The sequence below is a fragment of the Lithobates pipiens genome, unplaced genomic scaffold (assembly GCF_037356315.1).
Source record: "Lithobates pipiens isolate NorthernLeopardFrog02 unplaced genomic scaffold, aLitPip1_a1.2 Scaffold_7, whole genome shotgun sequence".
Classification (NCBI taxonomy): domain Eukaryota; kingdom Metazoa; phylum Chordata; class Amphibia; order Anura; family Ranidae; genus Lithobates; species Lithobates pipiens.
Genome location: NW_027507892.1, coordinates 3248817 through 3269667, shown reverse-complemented (window position 1 = coordinate 3269667; position 20851 = coordinate 3248817). Strand labels below are relative to the sequence as shown.

At 42.3% G+C, this 20851-nt stretch overlaps 1 protein-coding gene across 1 annotated transcript in view; it reads left to right on the top strand.

The window, feature by feature from the left end:
- LOC143959305 (synemin-like) overlaps nt 1-20851 on the top strand; it is a 77356-nt gene that overhangs the window by 22965 nt on the left and 33540 nt on the right. Inside the window, exon 2 of the mRNA XM_077467996.1 lies at nt 16203-16327. Coding sequence (XP_077324122.1) covers nt 16203-16327 — 125 coding nt within the window. The remainder of the gene's footprint in view (nt 1-16202; nt 16328-20851) is intronic.

Sequence of the window (20851 nt, the reverse complement as noted above, 5' to 3'; positions counted from 1 at the left end):
AGTTGGTGGAGAAACCTTTGTTGGGAAGCACAGAGGTCAGACGTTTCTTGTGGTTGGTGACCAGGTTTGAACACATCTCAGGAGGGATTTTGGTCCACTCTTCTTTACAGATCTTCTCTAAATCCTTAAATCGTAATTCCACCCAAAAATTGAACTTCTGCTTTAAGTGTAGGTGACCCCCCCGACGTGCCACATTTGGGGGGGGGCAGATACCCATTTTTTTTGAGGGTTCCAGCTCCCATTTCCTCCCGGGGGCACCTCGGCACTGGAAGGAAGATCACCTCTCCCCCCCCCCCTCCGTGCAATCTTCTGGGACACATCACAGGTCCCAGAAGATTGCCCGGCCAGCATGGCTCTTGCATGTGCAGTGCATGCCCAGCTGTGCGCACAAGTAGTGATGCCAGCGCCGCAGAGGGAAGTGGGGCTTCATTCACCCTCGTCGCTGGACCATGGGACAGGTAAGTGTCCGATTATTAAAAGTCAACAGCTACACTTTTTGTAGCTGCTGACTTTTTATATGGGTGGAACTCCGCTTTAAGGTTTCTTTGCTGTCTCTTGGCAACTCGAAGTTTCAGCTCCCTTCATAAATTTTCTATAGGATTAAGGTTTCGACACTGGCTAGGCCACTCCATGACCTTAATGTGCTTCTTCTTCTTGAGCCACTCCTTTGTTGCCTTGGCGGTATGTTTTGGGTCATTGTCATGCTGGAAGACCCATCCACGACCCATCATCAGTGTTCAGGCTGAGGGAAGAAGGTTCTCATCCAAGATTTTACAATACATGGCCCCGTACATTGGCCTCTCAATGTGGCAAAGTCAGTCTGTACCTTTAATACGGAAACAGCCCCAAAGCATAATGTTTCCAAATCCGTGCTTGACAGTAGGGATGGTGTTCTTAGGGTCATAGTCAGCATTTTTCTTCCTCCAAACATGGCGAGTCGAGTTAATGCCAAAGAGCTCAAACTTGGTCTCATCTGACCACAGCACTTTCTCCCATTCCTTCTCTGAATCATTTAAATGTCCATTGGCAAACCTCAGATGGGTCTGTAAATGTGCCTTCTTGAGGAGGGGGACCTTGCGGAGGCTGCAGGAATGCAATTTATGGTTGTGTATTGTGTTGCCAATGGTTTATTTGGTGACTGTGGTCCCAACTGCCTTGAGATCATTCACAAGCTCCTCCCGTGTAGTTCTGGACTGATCCCTCACTTTTTTCATGAACATCCTCACCCCATGAGGCGAAATCCCGCATGGAGCTCCAGACCGAGGGCTATTGATGGTTATTTTGTATTTCTTTGCCAAAAATTCTCTCCAACAGTTTTCTTCTGTCCAAGCTTCTTGCTGATGGTCTTGTAGCCCATTCCAGCCTTGTGCAGGTCTACAATCTTGTCCCTGATGTCCCACATGACAGCTCTTTTGTCTTGCCCATGATGGTGAGGTTTGAATGGAAGAAAGAGATTCTGTGGACAGGTTTCTTCTATACACATAAGGAGTTGTCATTAGGAGCAATTTCTTACATTGACAGGACTAATCTACATGAGCACCTACTGTAGCCAGTCTGTGGGAGCCAAAATTATTGTTGGTTGGTAGCAGATCAAATACTTATTTTACTCAACTGGACTGCAATTTATAACATTTGTATCATGTGTTTTTTCTGGATTTTTGGTTGATATTCTGTCTCTGTCGTTTGAAATACACCTATGATAAAAAAAAATCATAGACCCCTCATTTCTTTGTAAGTGGGCAAACTTTCAAAATCTGCAAGGGATCAAATAATTATTTTCCCTCACTGTATATACAGTGGTGTGAAAAAGTGTTTGCCCCCTTCCTCATTTCCTGTTCCTTTGCATGTTTGTCACACTTAAGTGTTTCCGAACATCAAACCAATTTAAACAATAGTCAAGGAAAACACAAGTAAACACAAAATGCAATTTGTAAATGAAGGTGTTTATTATTAAAGGTGAAAAAAAATCCAAACCATCATGGCCCTGTGTGAAAAAGTGATTGCCCCCCTTGTTAAAACATACTATAACTGTGGTTGTCCACACCTGAGTTCAATTTCTCTAGCCACACCCAGGCCTGATTATTGCCACACCTGTTCACAATCAAGGCATCACTTAAATAGGAGCTGCTTGACACAGTAAGGTCCACCAGAAGATCCTTAAAAGCTACACATCATGCCGAGACCCAAAGAAATTCAGGAACAATTCAGAAAGAAAGTAATTGAGATCTATCAGTCTGGAAAGGGTTATAAAGCCATTTCCAAAGCTTTGGGAATCCAGCGAACCACAGTGAGAGCCATTATCCACAAATGGCGAAGACATGGAACAGTGGTGAACCTTCCCAGCAGTGGCCGGCCGCCCAAAATTACCCCAAGAGCGCAGCGATGACTCATCCAAGAGGTCACAAAAGACCCCACAACAACGTCCAAGGAACTGCAGGCCTCACTTGCCTCAGTTAAGGTCAGCGTTCATGCCTCCACCATCAGGAAAAGACTGGGCAAAAATGGCCTGCATGGCAGAGTTCCAAGGAGAAAACCACTGCTGAGCAAAAAGAACATCAAAGCTCGTCTCAATTTCTCCACAACACATCTTGATGATCCCCAAGACTTTTGGGACAACATTCTGTGGACCGATGAGACAAAAGTGGAACTCTTTGGAAGGTGTGTGTCCAAGTATATCTGGCGTAGAAGGAACACTGCATTTCATAAAAAGAACATTATACCAACAGTAAAATATGGTGGTGGTAGTGTGATGGTCTGGGGCTGTTTTGCTGCTTCAGGACCTGGAAGACTTGCCGTGATAAAAGGAACTATGAATTCTGCTGTCTACCAAGAGATCCTGAAGGAGAATGTCCGACCATCTGTTCGTGTACTCAAGCTGAAACGAACTTGGGTTCTGCAGCAGGACAATGATCCTAAACACACCAGCAAGTCCACCACCGAATGGCTGAAGAAAAACAAAATGAAGACTTTGGAGTGGCCTAGCCAAAGTCCTGACCTGAATCCTATTGAGATGTTGTGGTATGACCTTAAAAAGGCCGTTCATGCTCGAAAACCCTCTAATGTAACTGAATTAGGACAATTCTGCAAAGATGAGTGGGCCAAAATTCCTCCAGGACGCTGTAAAAGCCTCATTGCACGTTATCGCAAACGCTTGGTTGCAGTTGTTGCTGCTAAGGGTGGCCCAACCAGTTATTAGGTTTAGGGGGCAATCACTTTTTCACACAGGGCCATGATGGTTTGGATTTTTTTTCACCTTTAATAATAAACACCTTCATTTACAAATTGCATTTTGTGTTTACTTGTGTTGTCCTTGACTATTGTTTAAATTGGTTTGATGTTCCGAAACACTTAAGTGTGACAAACATGCAAAGGAACAGGAAATGAGGAAGGGGGCAAACACTTTTTCACACCACTGTACATATGCAGGAACAGAAACCCTGCCAAATTTTCACTGCAGTCTTAAGACCCATTGGAGGGATTAATCCCCTCATTTCCCATCAGGACAGTAGAAATACAGAGCTTTTCCTAATGTAAAACTGCTTGTACATTTGTAAAATGTAATGATATTAGGCTATTTTCTCTCTAGGTTGGATGGCCTTCATTTATAAGAATAGAGTGAATCAGGAAAAATACCACATTATGGCCACTAGATAGCGCTGACAAGCATAGCAAATGTCATCAGGGTTAACAGCTCTACCTAGTGGCCATAATGCAAAATTCTCCTGATTCACCCTATTCTTATTAATAAATAACATTCGACCAGGAGAGAAAATAGCCTAGCAACATTCGATTTTGCAAAGAATGAATGTACTTGCAGTTTCCCAGGACAAATAGCTCTGCGATTGTTTTTTTTTATATATACACCCCTAATTAATTGGAAATCTCTTAAAGTCATGCACAGACTTCAGCAAAAACACTTCTTTTTAACTAAAATTATTATTATAAAGGATTTATATAGCGCCAACAGTTTGCGCAGCGCTTTACAACATGAGGGCAGACAGTACAGTTACAATACAATTCAATACAGGAGGAATCGGAAGGGCCTTGCTCTTTAGAATTTACAATCTAGCAATGGAGAGGAAATAAAATCTGGAGTTGTTATCACCATCTATGTCTTTCTATCCCAGTAAATTCGTATTAATAGAAATCAAGTATGGGAGTAAATGTCCTCGAAAATATCCCAAGTGTTAATGAAAGCAATGCTTATCTTTCTGGGAGGAAATGGCTGGATGACTCGGAAAGGTCGCGGTATTCCCAGATTTCTATGCCTGGTGAGAAGAGACATCATTTTCAACAGTTTGGTGAAATCTGAGTTTGTGTTCATAAATACATAATATCATTACATGGTCATGGTTTCACTGCTGAGACTCTTCCTAACAATCATGGCCAACATCTAAAGCCTCAGTACACACGCTTAGATTTTCGTACGACCGAATGTCCGTTTTTTGTTGAAAGCTAGTTTTCGCTTACGACGGAATACAACTTCAGAAGCAACATAATGTGTTGACTACTTTTCTATTCGTTCTTTAGTTTCTGAGCACCATACTAACGATCCGAAAATCGGAAGACAGCTCGTTGTACGATTTTTTTTCTATCCGATTTTCGTATCACGTGCACGGGCCTTAACACAGAGTTTCTCACCTAGGGTTCCATGGAACTCTAGGGTTCCTCCAGAGGTTGCTAGGGGTTCCTTGAGCAATGAGCAATTTCTGCCTCTCAGATAATTTCCCAATGACACCATTGATCGGTCTTTTGCTATCTGTAAGGGGGTAATTCTTCTTAATGACCACAAATGTAAGGAGCAGCATAACACTCCACTTCATACCCTCCAACACAACTAACATTCTACTTCATACCTTCCCGTACACCCAACATTCTACTTCATACCCACCAACACACCTAACACTCTACTTCATACCCACCAACACACCTAACACTCTACTTCATACCCTCCAACACACCTAACACTCTACTTCATACCTACCATTCCCCCCTAACTCTACTTCATACCCTCCAACACACCTAACACTCTACTTCATACCTTCCAGTACACCCAACACTCCACTACATACCCTCCAACACACCTAACACTCTACTTCATACCTCCAGCACACCCAACACTCAACATCATACCCTCCAGCACACCCAACACTTCACATCATACCCTCCAGCACACCCAACACTTCACATCATACCCTCCAGCACACCCAACACTTCACATCATACCCTCCAGCACACCCAACACTCCACATCATACCCTCCAGCACACCCAACACTCCACATCATACCCTCCAGCACACTCAACACTCCACATCATACCCTCCAGCACACCCAACACTCCACATCATACCCTCCAGCACACCCAACACTCCACATCATACCCTCCAGCACACCCAACACTTCACATCATACCCTCCAGCACACCCAACACTTCATATCATACCCTCCAGCACACCCAACACTCCACATCATACCCTCCAGCATACCCAACACTTCACATCATACTCTCCGGCACACCCCTCCAAAACTAAGAAAACTGTTTATGCTGGGCATACACGTTAGGTTAGATTTTAGAGTTAGTGGTTGTGTTCAGGTTCGGAGTTAGGCCGAGGTACTGTAGATGGGTAAATTTGGGATCAACAGCTGGGAGGTAGGTACATGGAAGTAGTAAATTAAAAGTACGATTTTTCAAATGCGATTAGTCAATTTATTTTGTGTCATACCACAAGCACGGTTGCTTGATGGTTAGATCTTCCACCTTGCAGCATTGGAGTCCCTGGTTTATATCCTGGTCAAGACATAAGCTGCATGGAGTTTGCATGTTCTCTCTGTGCTTGATTGGGTTTCCTCCTATTTTCCAAAAACAGGCTGGCAGGTTAATTGGCCCTAGTATGTGAGATAGGGACCCTAGATTGTAAGATCCTTGAGTACAGGGACTGATGTGATGATAAAGTGCTGTGTATATTGTGGGTGCTATTTAGATATTTGTAATAAATAAACTCAGGATGTGACTTTTAGTGGTGCCAAATTCAAAGTGGCTAAAAATACCACACTGATTTTATGTCAACTAAAAATAACGCACAATGTACCAGTGCTCCCTATGCTTCAAAAAAAGTGAATAATATTTACTTTTTAAAAAGAGAGTTACCAAACTCTGTTTATAAAACATGTTCTTAAGAGCCGGTTCACACAGGGGCGACTCAGATCCCACTTCAGGTCGCCCCTAGTCGCCTTAAGTCGCGCTACATGTAAAAATCAATGTAAGTGAATGAAAGCCGTCTAAATGCACACTACTGAAGTCGCTACGACTTCAGAAAAGGTTCCTGTACTACTTCAATCCGACTTGTAGGCGACCGGTACCCATTGATTTCAATGGAGGTCACCTCCAAGTCGGATCTCCGTCTATACGGAGGCGACTCTGACAGAATTATCAGCTCTCAAGAGGGAACTCCTCCGCTAGTAAAAGAGCTAGCAGAAGATAGCGGAGGAGTCCGGCGAGAAGACCCCCGAAGACGGAAGAAGACCCTCGGAGCTGTGCAATAAACTATTTTATAGACGGAATTCCAACTTGGAGGCGACCTCCATTGAAATCAATGGGTACCGGTCTCCTACAAGTCGGATTGAAGTAGTACAGGAACCTTTTCTGAAGTCGGAGCGACTTCAGTAGTGTGCATTTAGACGGCTTTCATTCACTTACATTGAGTTTTACATGTAGCGCGACTTAAGGCGACTAGGGGCGACCTGAAGTCGGATCTGAGTCGCCCCTGTGTGAACCGGCTCTTAGGCTTTTTTCTCTGAATATTCTTTTATTATGAGCAATAGGAAAATACCACATTACTGCCACTAGATGGCGCTGTTGTGCAATGGGTGCAACTGTACTTCTTTGTAACAAGAGATACAGTATAAAAATTCTAAAGAACGCTAGAGGAAATTGGCAAATACTGTCAGGCAGGGGCGGACTGACAACTCATGGGGCCCCCGGGCAATAGGAGATTATGGGGCCCCCAGGCAGTCAGACATTATGGGGCCACACAGTATACACAAACACACACACACACAATATACAATCACTTAGTATACACAGACATGTTTCTATTGGCTGAGAAGGTACTGGAGAGGTGGGGCAGCTATAATCTCTGGATTTTTAGACCAAATGAATGTCGGTAAGGGACATTTCAGAGACAGATGTAAAAAAAAAACACACATTTTTACATACTGTCCCTGGTTTTACTGAGGCTGGCAACCCTGATGGGGCCCCCTAGTGGCATGGGGCCCTCGGGCAGTGCCCGAGTGGCCCAATGGTCAGTCCACCCCTGCTGTCAGGCCTCATACACACTGCAGATAAAAAAAAAATGCCCGTTTTGCAGGCGTTTGTTTTTCTCCTGACTCTAATCGTTTAGAGGCAGGAGTGTTTAGGGGCAGAAATCTCAGCGCATCAAAATCGCATTCAGGAGAGGAGTGTTTGGGCAAAACAAAAAACTCTGACGTGCCTATACATGTGTAAACATGCCTAAACGCTAAGCACCTTTAGAGCTTGAGTGTTCATTCATTTCAATGGCCAGAATAATTATTGTGGCCAATGAAACGACTGAACATCCAAACGCTTGACACGCCTAAATGCGACTAAACACTTTAGGTGCGTTTTTTTAACATTGATTTTGCCTGCCAGGAGAAAGGTATTCTGAAGAGGTCAGTGTGCTAAATGTTAACCAATGACCTCTGGAAGATTTACCCCCCATTCATGAACAGGCCATTGTTTGCGATATGGCAATGCGTTATTCTAACAATTGCGTGGTCATGAAATGCTGTACCCAAAACAAAATTATTATAATTTTTTTTCCCCACAAATAGAGCTTTCTTTTGGCGGTATTTGATCACCTCTGCGTTTTTTTTTTTTTGCAATAATCTTGCAAAAAAAACGATAAACCTGTAATTGCGCGATCATGCAACGCTGTACACAAATAAAATGAATGTAATTCCTGCCCTCCCCCCACAAATAGAGCTTTCTTTTGGCGGTATTTGATCACCACTTAGTTTTTTTGCGTTTATAGACCGACAATTTAGAAAAGAAAAAAAGGCAATATTTTTTACTTTCTGCTATAAAACATATCCAATTAAATGTAAAAAATGTAATTTCTTCACAATTTTAGGCAATAAGGTATTCTGCTACATTTGTTTGGTAAAAAAAAAAAAAATTCACAATAAGTGTATATTGATTTTATGTAAACATTAGAGCGTCTAAAAACTATGGTGTATATATAATGCAATTTTTTTTTTAATGTAATACTAGTAATGTGAATTTTAGTGGGACTACAATATTGCAGCAGACATTCTAACACTTTGACAGCTTTGTAGGAGCCAGTAACACTAATACAGTGATCAGTGCTAAAAATATACACTGTCACTGTACTAATGACACTGGCCGGGAAGGGGTTAAACATGAGGGGCGATCAAAGGGTTAACTGTGTGCCTAGCCAGTGTTTATGTGTGTACAGTGTTGGGGTTGTACTAAGGGAAGTGGTGGATTTTATTCCCTGCTTTGCAGGGAATCAAAATCCATCACTTCCCCGCTGACAGGATAGGGCTCTGCCTTGTTTACATAAGCAGAGCTCCGCCCCGTCTCTCTCCTCACCAATCGGCAGGTGGCGGTGGACATCCATAGGCTGACACAGGCTGATCTTCTTCTGCTTTATATAAGCACAGCACAGCCAGGTTGCCGGTGGCAGGCATGTGCGCCCCCTACCCGGAGGTGTCAGATAACATGCTAGGTACGTCATCTGGCACAGAAGAGCCCCTCTGCTGCCGTACATCTAAGGCTGCATTCCCACTACAGAGTTTTGAAATTGACAGCGCTTATGTGCGAATGACAAAAACGCGGAACTCGGTGCGGGTCTGCCGCGATTGTCTCGCGATAAAACGCGCTGCAATCGCGGCAACCCGCATCGCGGGACGCATGTCGTCCCAAAAATAGTTCAGGGGCTAATCTGGGGTGACATGCGCACCGCGATGCGGGTTTGGCGCTATTGCAGCGTGTTTTATCGATATACATTCTAACTTTGAAGAGGAATATTGTTGTTACGGCAGCAGCTAGCTGCCATAGCCCCGGTATCCTCTTCTTCGGTCGGCGGTCTGGTTTCCGATAATGGTGGTCTCTGCGGCGGATTCACTGTGAGAACACTTTTATCGATGGTGGGAGAGGGCCTCCCCCCCTCCCGCAGTGCTCCGGTCCCCTCCGCCACTTACCGGAGCAGTCAGCAGTGGCGGAGGCGATCGGATCTTGGCCCTTGCTGGGTATGGAGACGAGTGAGGGGAAGATGGCCTGCACCCATCTCCATACCATTGCAGGACGGAAGCGACGTCAAAACTTCACTTCCACCCATAGATCTTAAAGGGCCATTTAAAAAAAAAAATGTTAAATGACACATTTTTTTAATTTTTTTATTGCATTTTAGTGTAAATATGAGATCAGAGGTCTTTTTGACCCCAGATCTCATATTTAAGAGGTCATGCTTTTTTTCTATTACAAGGGTAACATTTTTACATTCCTTGTAATAGGAATAAAAGGGACGCCATGTTTTTTTTTTTTTTTTAAAGAACAGAGTAAACATAAAAAATAAAAGGTAAAATAAACAAGATTTCTTTTTTAAACGCGTTTCGTCCCGCCGAGCTCGCGTGCAGAAGCGTCCGCATACTTGAGTAGCACCCGCATATGAAAACATTGTTCAAACCACACATGTGAGGTATCGCTGCGATCGGTAGAGCGGGAGCTATAATTATAGCCCTAGACCTCCTCTGTGACTCAAAACATGCAACCTGTAGAATTTTTTAAACGTCGCCTATGGAGATTTTTAAGGCTAAACGCTTGTCGCCATTCCACGAGCGGGCGCAATTTTGAAGCATGACATGTTGGGTATCAATTTACTCGGCTTAATATTATCTTTCACAATATGAAAAAAAATTACGCAAACTTTACTGATGTCTTATTTTTTATTTCAAAAAAGTGTATTTTTTCCCCAAAAAAGTGTGCTTGTAAGACCGCTGCGCAAATACGGTGTTACAGAAAGTAACGCAACGACCACCATTTTATTCTCTAGGGTGTAAAAAAAAAATGTATAATGTTTGGGGGTTCTAAGTAATTTTCTGGCAAAAAAAAAAAATGTTTTTAACTTGTAAACAACAAATCTCAAAAAGAGGCTAGAAATGTTACATTGTGTTTCTTGTTACAAAGACGTATGTACTTCTTATGTCCCTCAGCTCCATCTAGTGGCCGCAGTGCGGTATTTTACTACTGCCCATAATAAAAGAACATTTGTTCAGAAGAGAAAAAAAGCCTAAAGAACGTTTGTTTGTTTTTTTTTTCTTGTCCAGTTCCCACAGAATGAATGTACGTTTAGATTTGCTGGACGCATGGCTATGCAGTTTTTTTTTTTTTTCTATAAATACACCCGAAAGTGATGGATAACAAATACGTTTTGTATATTGCATTAAACGCATGTAACATAATGTTTTTAGGTTCAAGCAACAGATACTAAGCTGAGTAAGACGATTATAATTAGAAAGATGAGTGGCTGTTCAGTGAATAGTTTGTTGATGTTCAACAAGCAACTGTGTCTACGGTGATGTCAGCACAACGCACTGGAAGATAACATTAGCAAAGGGCAGTTGTGGGCGAAGAACATAATGAAGATGTATGGAGTTCAGTGTTCGGTGTGCCAGGGCGTCCCGGGCATAGTGATCATCTGGGCAGCCAGCCATGAAATATTGTCACATAAGAGTTCATTTGTAATAAGTAAGGTCTGCTTCACAGCTATATGCCTTTTGAAAACTCACACAACGTTTTCCCGAACATGCACAGAAACGCAATGCTCCTTAGCAGACGCAAGGTGGTGCCATTAATTCTTAACCAGTTGCCAACCGCCTTATAGCACATTTAACTGCTACAGGATAGCCGCGCTGCGCATGATCGCGTATATATACGTTGCCGGGTGTCGAGAGCGAGCGCACGCCCCCCGGAGGCTTGCTCCCATTGTGATTATACACAGCAGGAGCGGGTCCCGCAGAATCCAATTTCTGCCGGGGCACCCGCTGATCATTCTGTGCACAGGAAGATCGCCGTTCAGGGACTAGGATCCATGCCTTCCTCAAGTAAAAGCACCTCCCCCACTACAGTAAAGCACTGGCTAGGCACACATTTAACCCTTTGATTGCCCCTGATGTTAACCCCTTCCCAGCCAGTGTCATTAGTACAGTGACAGTGCATATTTTTTAGCACTGATCATCACTGTATTAGTGTCCACTGGTTCCCACAAAGTGTAAGCCCCCATTCACACCTATGCAAATTAGATGTGCGTTTCCCCCGCATCTAATTCGCATAGTAGGTGAATGTGACTGGCTCCCTATGGAGCCGGTTCACATATCTCCAGGGCGGCTGCGGAGCGCACTGCAGAAAAATACGCGTGCGTCTTTGCCTCCATTTCAGGGCCGAATTCGGGCGTAGAATCCCTGGAACGGGGAACAGGGATGCACATCGTTCCTGTGCATTCCGCAGCTGGTTATAGTGTGAACCCAGGCTCAGTATCTATTTTTTTATTACAGTCACCTCTGCTGCCAGTACTAGAAAAAAAAATTCCATAAATCTATCCCATAGTTTTTAAACACTACTATTATTGCCCTAGTCTTGCAACCTTCAGGCGATCCCTGAAAACTCATCTCTTCAGGAAAGCTCATCACGTCTCCAACTAATCTCCTACCACCTCATCAGATCATTCCCCATAGTTACAACCTTTTGTACCACCTGCCCCACCCTATTAGATTGCAATCCTCTTGCATTTTATTGTATTCTAACTGTATTGTCTCCTTTTATATTGTAAAGCATAAACTTATGGTGCTATATAAGTCCTGTATAATAATAATAATAATAATAATAATAATAATAATAATAATTGCGCAAACCAATCAATATAAACTTATTGGGATTTTTTTTTTTTAACCAAAAATATGTAGCAGAATACAACCGATGCAGAAATGCGATTTTTTTTATTGGATGTTTTGAAATAGTTTTATAGCAGAAAGTACAAAAATGTGTTTGTTTTTTTTTTTTTTCATAATTGTCGGCCTTTTTTTGTTCATAGCACCAAAAATAAAAAAATGCGGAGGTGATCAAATACCACCAAAAAAAATCTCTATTTGTGGGAAAAAATGACATAAATTTTATTTATGTATAACGTCACATGACTGCGCTATTGTCATTTAAAGTAACACAGTGCCTTATCGCAAAAAAAAAATGCCTAGTCATGAAGGGGGGGGGGGAGGGTAAATGTTCTGGAGGTCAAGGGGTTAATGACGCCCCCCCCATGCATCAACAAACGCACATGGTTTCTTGTGCAACAAATCTTTTCTATTCTATTCTTTTATATTTTATTATTTTAGTTTATATTCTCTTTTATTCTGTTTTACTCTATTCTTTCATTTTCTATTTTATTCCCTTATTTTCTGTTCTATTCCTTTATATTCTATTCTATTTTATTCTGTTATATTCTTTTGTATTCTATTCCTTTATTTTCTATTTTATTTTATAGTATTCGTAAATTTTAATTGATTTTAACTTCAAAAAGGATTTGACTCGAATTTGAAACCGGTTCGAATAACAAATCAGTTCCGAATAACAAATAATTAGTCCAATTGATTCAGAATGAAACGAACCGCACATGTCTTCTCCCCATCCTGAAACATCTCCCTGTGTGCCGGCAGCAGCAGAAGAGGAAAGCTGACAGCGCTGCGGGAGAAAGGGGTACACAGGGGGGCTCGGACAGCAGATGGAAGGGACACATGTGGTAGAACTTCTCCCACTGCAGTGCAGCCGGAAGGAGAAAGAGGAGGAGAAGCTGGCAGTGCTGCAGGGGGAGGCAGAAGAGGATTGGTGTCTGCAATAAGACAGCACAGCCAGCCCTTCTGCTTAGCAGGTGCACTGATGGGGCCTTAGCCCAGTACAGGAGGGCTGGCTGTACTGCTTTATCAGTGCTTGACATGTGCACTGACAAGAAATTAGTTCATTTGCGTTTTCGTTTCATTAGTTTGTTAGATTTTTTTCAGAAAATCGGAAAATAGAAAATTCGGAAATCTTCGATTTTCCGAATTTCGAATTTTCAGATTTACGAATTTTAGATTTTCCATGGTTCCGGATTTCGGATTTCCGAATTTCTGAATTTCGAATTTTTGGATTTCCCAATTTCCGAATTTTCGAATTTCCAAATTTTCGGTTTTCTGAATTTCCGAATTTCAGATTTCCGAATTTCCGAATCTTCGGAACTCCGAATTTCAGAATTTTTTGGAAATTAGGAATTCAAAGATTTGAAAGTCTAAAAAATTTGATAATCTGAAAAAAAGAAAGAAAATCAGTTAAATTAATAACTAAGTATTAAATTAACGAGTACGAATTTATCCTAAGTTACGAATTATCTGAAATAACAAATGTTCCATCTAAACAAATGGAAGGGAACAAATGAATAATAAATAATTAATAATAAATAATTAATAATAATAAAAAGGTTTTATTATTATTAGATTGTTACGTTCCATTTGTTTAGATGTGGCATTCGTTATTTCAGATAATTCGTAACTTCGGAAAATTCGTACTCGTTACGTTCACTAACAGACAAATTTGAAAGGGAATTCCAATACCTATAATTTAATACTTAGTTATTATTTAAAATAAAACAGATTTTCTTTCTTTTTTTCAAATTTTCGAATTTCCGAAAATTCGGAATTCCGAAAATCCGAAATTCGGAAATCTGTAATCTGAAAATCCGAAATTCGGAAATTCGGAAATGCGAAAATCAGAAAACAGAAAATCCGAAATTCGCAAATACGGAAATACGGAAACCTGAAAATTCTAAATTCTGAAGTTTCAGAAATTCATAGTTTTGCAAATTTTGAAATTCGGAAATTTCGGAAATTGAAAAATTCGGAAATTCGGAATTAATTAATTTGTCTAAATTCGTTAAAAAACAAATTTAGAACTAAACGAATTGCACATGTCTACAGTGAGTGCCAGCAATTTAAAATGTAAAACCAGTGCTTCACCACCATAAGCACTCTCCACCTGCTTACCGGAGATATTGACCCCAGATTCCAGAGATCACTAGTGCTTCAAAACAGGACATAGCCTGTCAACTGCCAAATAGCTTCCAAATGGAGGCCGTCAGATCCCCTGCTCATCACCTTCCAGCTCTATAGCAGTAGATCCAAATGCTACATGCAGGGCCGTCTTTAAGGCAGGGAAAAAGGGGCAGCTGCCCTGGGCCCTGTCATTGTTTTGGGGCCCAAAGCAGCTGCCTCATACTTGCCAACTATGCCGGTTTAAATTCCCTTGACCTTTGGAGTTTTAGTCCTGTGCTGTGTCCTGATATCTCAGTGTGAAGTGCTGCTACTAATGCTGCCCAGCTCTGCCTTATTGTTGTGTACAGATGGCTTACCTGCAGACCCTGTGTTTACATGTAAATAACCGGCATTCATAAGTAAATAGCTGTGGCTGGCGGTATTGATATGTAAATAAAGGCGGCATTCATATGTAGATCATGCCCCCCTGCAGTGAGCACATGATGTGCTGTAACCTCGAGCAACCAATCAGTGAGCAGTAATACTGTACAGTAATCTCTAGCAACCAATTAACAACCAGAAATAATTTGCTGTAACCTCTAGCAACTAATCAGTGAACCGTAATGTGTGCTGTAACCTCTAGCAACCAGTCAGTAAGTAGTAATGATATACTGTAACCTCTGGCAACCAATCGCAATTGCTGCCTGATCTGATACAGTAAACTGATTTTAAGTCTAGCTGCTATTTATTGTATGTCTCAGAGGAGGTGGAGAGTGAAATTGCATGGGGGGAGGGGGGCCCAAGAATTTTTTTTCCCAGGGTCCAATCAATATTAAAGACAGCCCTGGTTACATGGCCCAAGATTACATCCAGCCCTCATCAGTAATGGCTCCAGTCAAGGTACCGACTCCCATAAGAAGAACAAAAGGACTCAGAAATAGTACATTACAGCTTAAAATCTATATTTTATTAGATAAAGTCATACTCATTGTCACGTACCTGGTGGGTAGAGCCTGGTTATGCAGAGGAAGGCCTCTCTTGCACCTCTGACTAGGGGCCCCTGGTAGTGTATACAGGTATCGCAGGAGTGCAGAGTCGCACGTGTGTCGGTTAAAAGTGCTTGCTGTTGGGCTGCTGATCCAGTACTTTTCTAGATGGCAGCGGGTCGTTGTGGGCAGGACAGGCTGGTACTTAGCTGAAGAGCAGGTCCCAAAGGTAGCTGGACAGGTGATACCAACTTGGTAGCTCTGGAGGGGCTGGAACTTAAGCAAAGTCAGACAATCAGGGTCATACACAAAATGAACATATCAAGTACAGATATGGAGGCAGGAGAATGATCAAAGGACAAGCCGGGGTCATTGCAGGTGGAAAACAGGAATGGTCAGAAACAAGCCGGGTCAATACTTCAAGAGCAGATACAGGCAACAGGAAACAAAATACTCGGAGAACGCTGTAGACGAGACAGTACTGAGTGCTGATCCAGCTTAAGTAGCCCATTTGCCGCCCTTATCTGTCACAGTGCGTATGTACGCATCTCTGCGCATGCGCATATGCGTTTGCGCATTAGCACGTGCTAACGCTTCTTTTCTTCCAGGCATTCGGGGGAACAGGGATTCTTCTGCAGCTATTATTTTGTCTTCTGACAGAGCTTCCTGACACTCATAAGAGATATCGATATATAGCTTATATTAAAAAGCCCCCCACTCGATCAAGCGTGCCTGCACGATGACCTCAGCACCCAAAGGCTCACCCCATACGCGTTTCGTAGAAATCCTCGGAAAATCAGGATTCAATCGCTATTCCCCGAGGACGTCTACGTTAATAAAACTCACCTCATTTTTGTATTTATATTTATTTGTGTATCTAGACACTTTTTAGTGTGCATCATCTCTGAGTATCGATAAATAATTATTGTAATTAGGATTATATTGTTTCATATTGGTTATATTATTTATTCTTCATTATACAGTATATATACGACTGATCCAGTTCAGCATAACACAAATACCATATGATGTAGACATCCGTTCATAAACATGGAGTCACCCTATAATGGGCACACCACCTCCTGATTGTTTTGTTCATTTAAATTTTTCCCCCTACAGATCATAATAGAGGAGCTGGAGAATGAAAAGAAAATGATTACTGTGAACATTACAGAACGACTAAAGGATTATCATGACCTCATGCAAGTAAAGACCGGACTCAGCCTTGAAGTGGCAGCATACAGGTATTGTACCGTGGAAAATATTTTTAAAAATTGCTATCAAGCTGCCTTGATTTTGAACCCATCTCTCAAATGCCCTTTTAATTTTTTTTTATTTTTTATTATATAATAGGGATATACATAGGGAGTATTTATAGTAATGATATATAAAAAAAAAGCAGAGCTATTTGTCCTGCTAAATTACATGGGAATTTTGGCAAAATCCAATGTTATTAGGATATTTTTTCTCCAGTTCGGATGTTCTTAATTCATAAAAATAATGTAAAATTAGGAAAAGACCACATTATGGCCACTAGGTGGAGCTGATGATCACATGCAACAAATAATTAGGAATCAGCAGCAGGGGTGGCTAGATCTGCGTAGCTACAGTTAGAAAACAGAGACCAGACTATATATGATTTAAGAAAAATGTAAACAGTGAAAAAAAACACATTCAAACACCAGCAAACAGGATACACAGCAAACCTGAAGATACAAGTGAACCATATAACCAAATGACAAAACTTCTAACCAACAACCTAACTAAGTAACAAAAAGCCTAACTAGCAAACTATCTATATACAATATATACAAAATTAGGTACACTGATCAACTGGAGGTGTAAGGAACAGGAAGGGAGAACAAAGAATGGGATCAGGAACAAGGAGAGCAGGTACAAGACAACAGGGTACATGGTATAGGTACAAGCCAAGAGCATGCTCAGGCAGGAATCATGCTCAGGATTAATGACAAGCAATATCTGGCTAGCAGAGCAAAATACTAAAGCACAAGGGAATAGTAGAGGAGGGACTAAATACCCTCCCAGCAGCCAGCATCAGATGGAGACTGATTACAGGGATTTGCTGGCTTCTAGGAGACACCTGCTGGTGGACACCGGAACTACAACCTTCCACTCTGGGAACCACAATGCCACCAGAAGATTATCCAAGTCCTGTCAACTTTTTTTGTATTATCGTCTGCTCCATCTAATGGCCATAATGCGGCATTTTCCCCTGATTCATGCTATTCTTGTAAATGTAGAACATCCAACCTAGAGAGAAAATAGCCTAGTAACATTTGATTTTTCTGAAAGAATAACTCTGGGAGTTTGCTATAAATACTCCCCATAGAGTTACAGCCAAGACCGGCCAGGTAAAGAGCATATACGAAGAAAATTTCAGAGTGATCAACATGTATGCTTTTTTTCACAAATGTATAACATTAATTTTTTATACTAAAAAAATACATTGTGAATAGTTTTTTAGTCTGCATAGCCAAACATAGGCTGTGCCTTAGGGCAGCAGGGCTGCTGTGACAGGTAAATGGCCTTACTCAAGATGGCCACAGATAGAAATGCTGGGGAGGTGTTTTCAATGTGATTTCTTAACAAAATAAAGCATGTAGACATAGATGGATGGGAGGGGTTTGCTTTGAATATTAAAAATGAATAAACCCCTTTCAGCCCACGCTATAGCCGAAAGATTGCTCCAGTTCTGCTCTCCAGTTCTAGGAGGACATCTATGGCGCCTTCCCACATACACGCCCCCTGGGGCGCGGTCTGTGAATGATGTGTCCTTTGGACACAGCTGAACGCAGATCACAGTAAAGAACCAATCACATCGGCCATTTATCATGTAATCAGCTGTGTACAGTCACAGCTGGTCACATGTAGACAGAATTTCCCATTATTGGCATGCTTTTCCACACATGCTGTCTATATGTGAAGAAAGAAGAGCCAATAACTGGCACAAGTCTGACGGGGTACACTGAAAATATTGTTTACACTGATAATCAGGGCAGCCGCATCAGTGTCAATGCAGGTTATCAGTGCCCATCAGTGCAGCTTTATCCGTGTCCATCAGTGCCGCCTCATCATTGCCACTTATCAGTGCCCATCAGTGCAGCTTATCAGTGTTCATCATTGCTGCCTCATCAGTGCCTATCAGTGCAGCCTCATCACTGCTGCCTCATCAGTGCCCATTAGTGCTACCTCATCAGTGCCCATCAGTACAGCCTCATCGGTGTAAATCAGTACAGCCTCAGCAGTGCCCATCAGTTCTGCCTCATCAGTGCGGATCAGTGTAGCCTCATTGGTGCCCATCAGGGCAGCCTCATCAGTGTAATTCAGTACAGCCTCAGCAGTGCCCATCAGTGCTGCCTCATCTGTGCCCATCAGTGTAGCCTCATTGGTGGCCATCAATGCAGCCTCATCTGTGCCCATTAGTGTAGCCTCATTAGTGCCCATTAGTGTTGCCTCATCAGTGCCAATCAGTTCTGCCTCATCTGTGCCCATTAGTGCCCATCAGTGCTGGCTCATCAGTACCAATCAGTGCTGTCTCATCAGTGCCCATTAGTGCCCATCAGTGCTGGCTCATCAGTGCCAATCAGTGCTGCCTCATCCGTGCCCATCAGTGCTGCCTCATCAGTGCCCATCAGTGCAGCCTCATCAGTGCCCATCAGTGCTGCCTCATCAGTGCCTATCAGTGCTGTCTCATCACTGCCCATCAGTGCTGTCTCATCACTGCCCATCAGTGCTGCCTCATCAGTGCCCATCAGTGCAGCCTCATCAGTGCCCACCAGTGCAGCCTCATCAGCACTCATATGTGAAGAAGTAAAATTACTTATTTACTAAACAGAAAAGAAAAAACTTTTTTCACAATTTTTGGTCCTTTTTTTTGTTTGTTTAGCAAAAAACCCAGTGGTGATTAAATGCCACCAAAAGTAAGCTCTATCTAAAAAAATATACAGATTTCATTTGGATACAGTACTGCATGACCACGCATTGCAAAGTGCGACAGCACTGAAAGCTGAAAATTGGCCTGGGCAGGAAGGGGGTGAAAATTCCCAGTATTGAAGTGGTTAAGCTGGCTTTTTCAATACACAAGGCAAAAACTCCTATTACGTCAATTTCCTGAGGCCTCCTGAGCACCGATCATCATGACTCCCAACTGTCCCTGATTTGGAGGGAGTGTCCCTGATTTAGAGCAATGTCCTTCTGTCCCTCTTTCCTCCTCATCTGTCCCTCATTTTGGTCTGATCTATATAGATGTATATAAAATGCAGTGGCGGCTGGTGAAGTTTTTGGATGGGGGGGCGCCAGAGTCCGCCCATCATTTTTGGGCCCTCCCACTTCTCATAAAACACGCCCCTTATATAATCCACCTAATCCGTCCCCTGTATTCCACTTCCTTCCACTCATAGTGTCAGGAGACGGCGCAGTACTCACGTATGCGTTCGCTTCTGCACGCGAGCTCGTCTGGACTGGGTGCTTTAAAAAAAAAAAAAATTCTTATTTATTATATTTATTTTTTCTGAGTTTTTAAAAAAAATAAATGGTGTCACTTTTATTCCTATTACAAGGAATGTAAACATCCCTTGTAATAGAAAAAAGCATGACAGGTCCTCTTAAATATGAGATGTGGGGCCAAAAAGTCCTCAGATCTCATATTTACACTAAAATGCAAAAAAGGTTTGTAAAAATGTCTTTGCCAGCAAATTACTGTGAGTAACAAGCAGCAGAGCAGACCATTTACTTTTGTTTGCACTTTGCTGAATAAGAACACTGCATGGCATGTACATTATCTCCTCCTGCAACTGCAAGCATTATGTTATTTTTCTTCTCAATTTTATATTCTTTTAAAAATGGCTCACATTCCTGCACAGTGTGACTAGTACTACTACAGACTCTTTTTTTGTAAAGGCCGGGGTGCATTTAAATAGATTTGGCATAAAAATCTTTTTTTCCTTGCAGAGAGAGAACATTCAGGACCACCTCACCTCACTGCAGCTCCGCTCGGGCTGAGGAACGGAGCTGCTGATGTCACTTCCGGCTTTCGGCTGCTTCACGAAACCCGGAAGTGACCTGCCTGTGTTTGAACGACAATGCTCCCGCCTGTAGAAGCACAGTGATTTTATGGGCGGAAGCCAGTCGGCGTTCTGCATTGCGCCGCAAGGCGGGTTAAATACCCGCAAATGAAATGAAGCGCCATGGATGCAATCTTGTGATTGCATTGATGTGGCGCTTCCCATAATGCACTGTGACCGGTGCCCCAGTGCACTATTTTAAATTACTTTTTTTTTTTATGTCTTAAAGGGCCCTTTTTTTTTTTAGGTGTTTGAACGACAATGCTCCCGCCTGTAGAAGCACAGTGATTTTATGGGCGGAAGCCAGTCGGCCTTCTGCATTGCACCACAAGGCGGGTTAAATACCCGCAAACAAAATGAAGCGCCATGGATGTAATCTTGTGATTGCATCGATGTGGCGCTTCCCATAGTGCAGTGACCGGCGCCCCAGTGCACTATTTTAAATTACTTTTTTTTAATGTCTTAAAGGGTCCGTTTTTTTTTTCTGAGACTATAGGAGGGGGGGCGGCGCCCAGGCACCCCCTATGGACGGGCCGCCACTGATAAAATGTACGGTTTGTCTTTCAAAACGTGTTTCCCAGTGCTAAACCTTTCATCCAAATTCTAAATCGCTGCATTTATTAATTTTAAAAGCCAATATAAAGGAATATTAGTGGTAAAAAAAAAAAAAAGCCCTTGTGTATT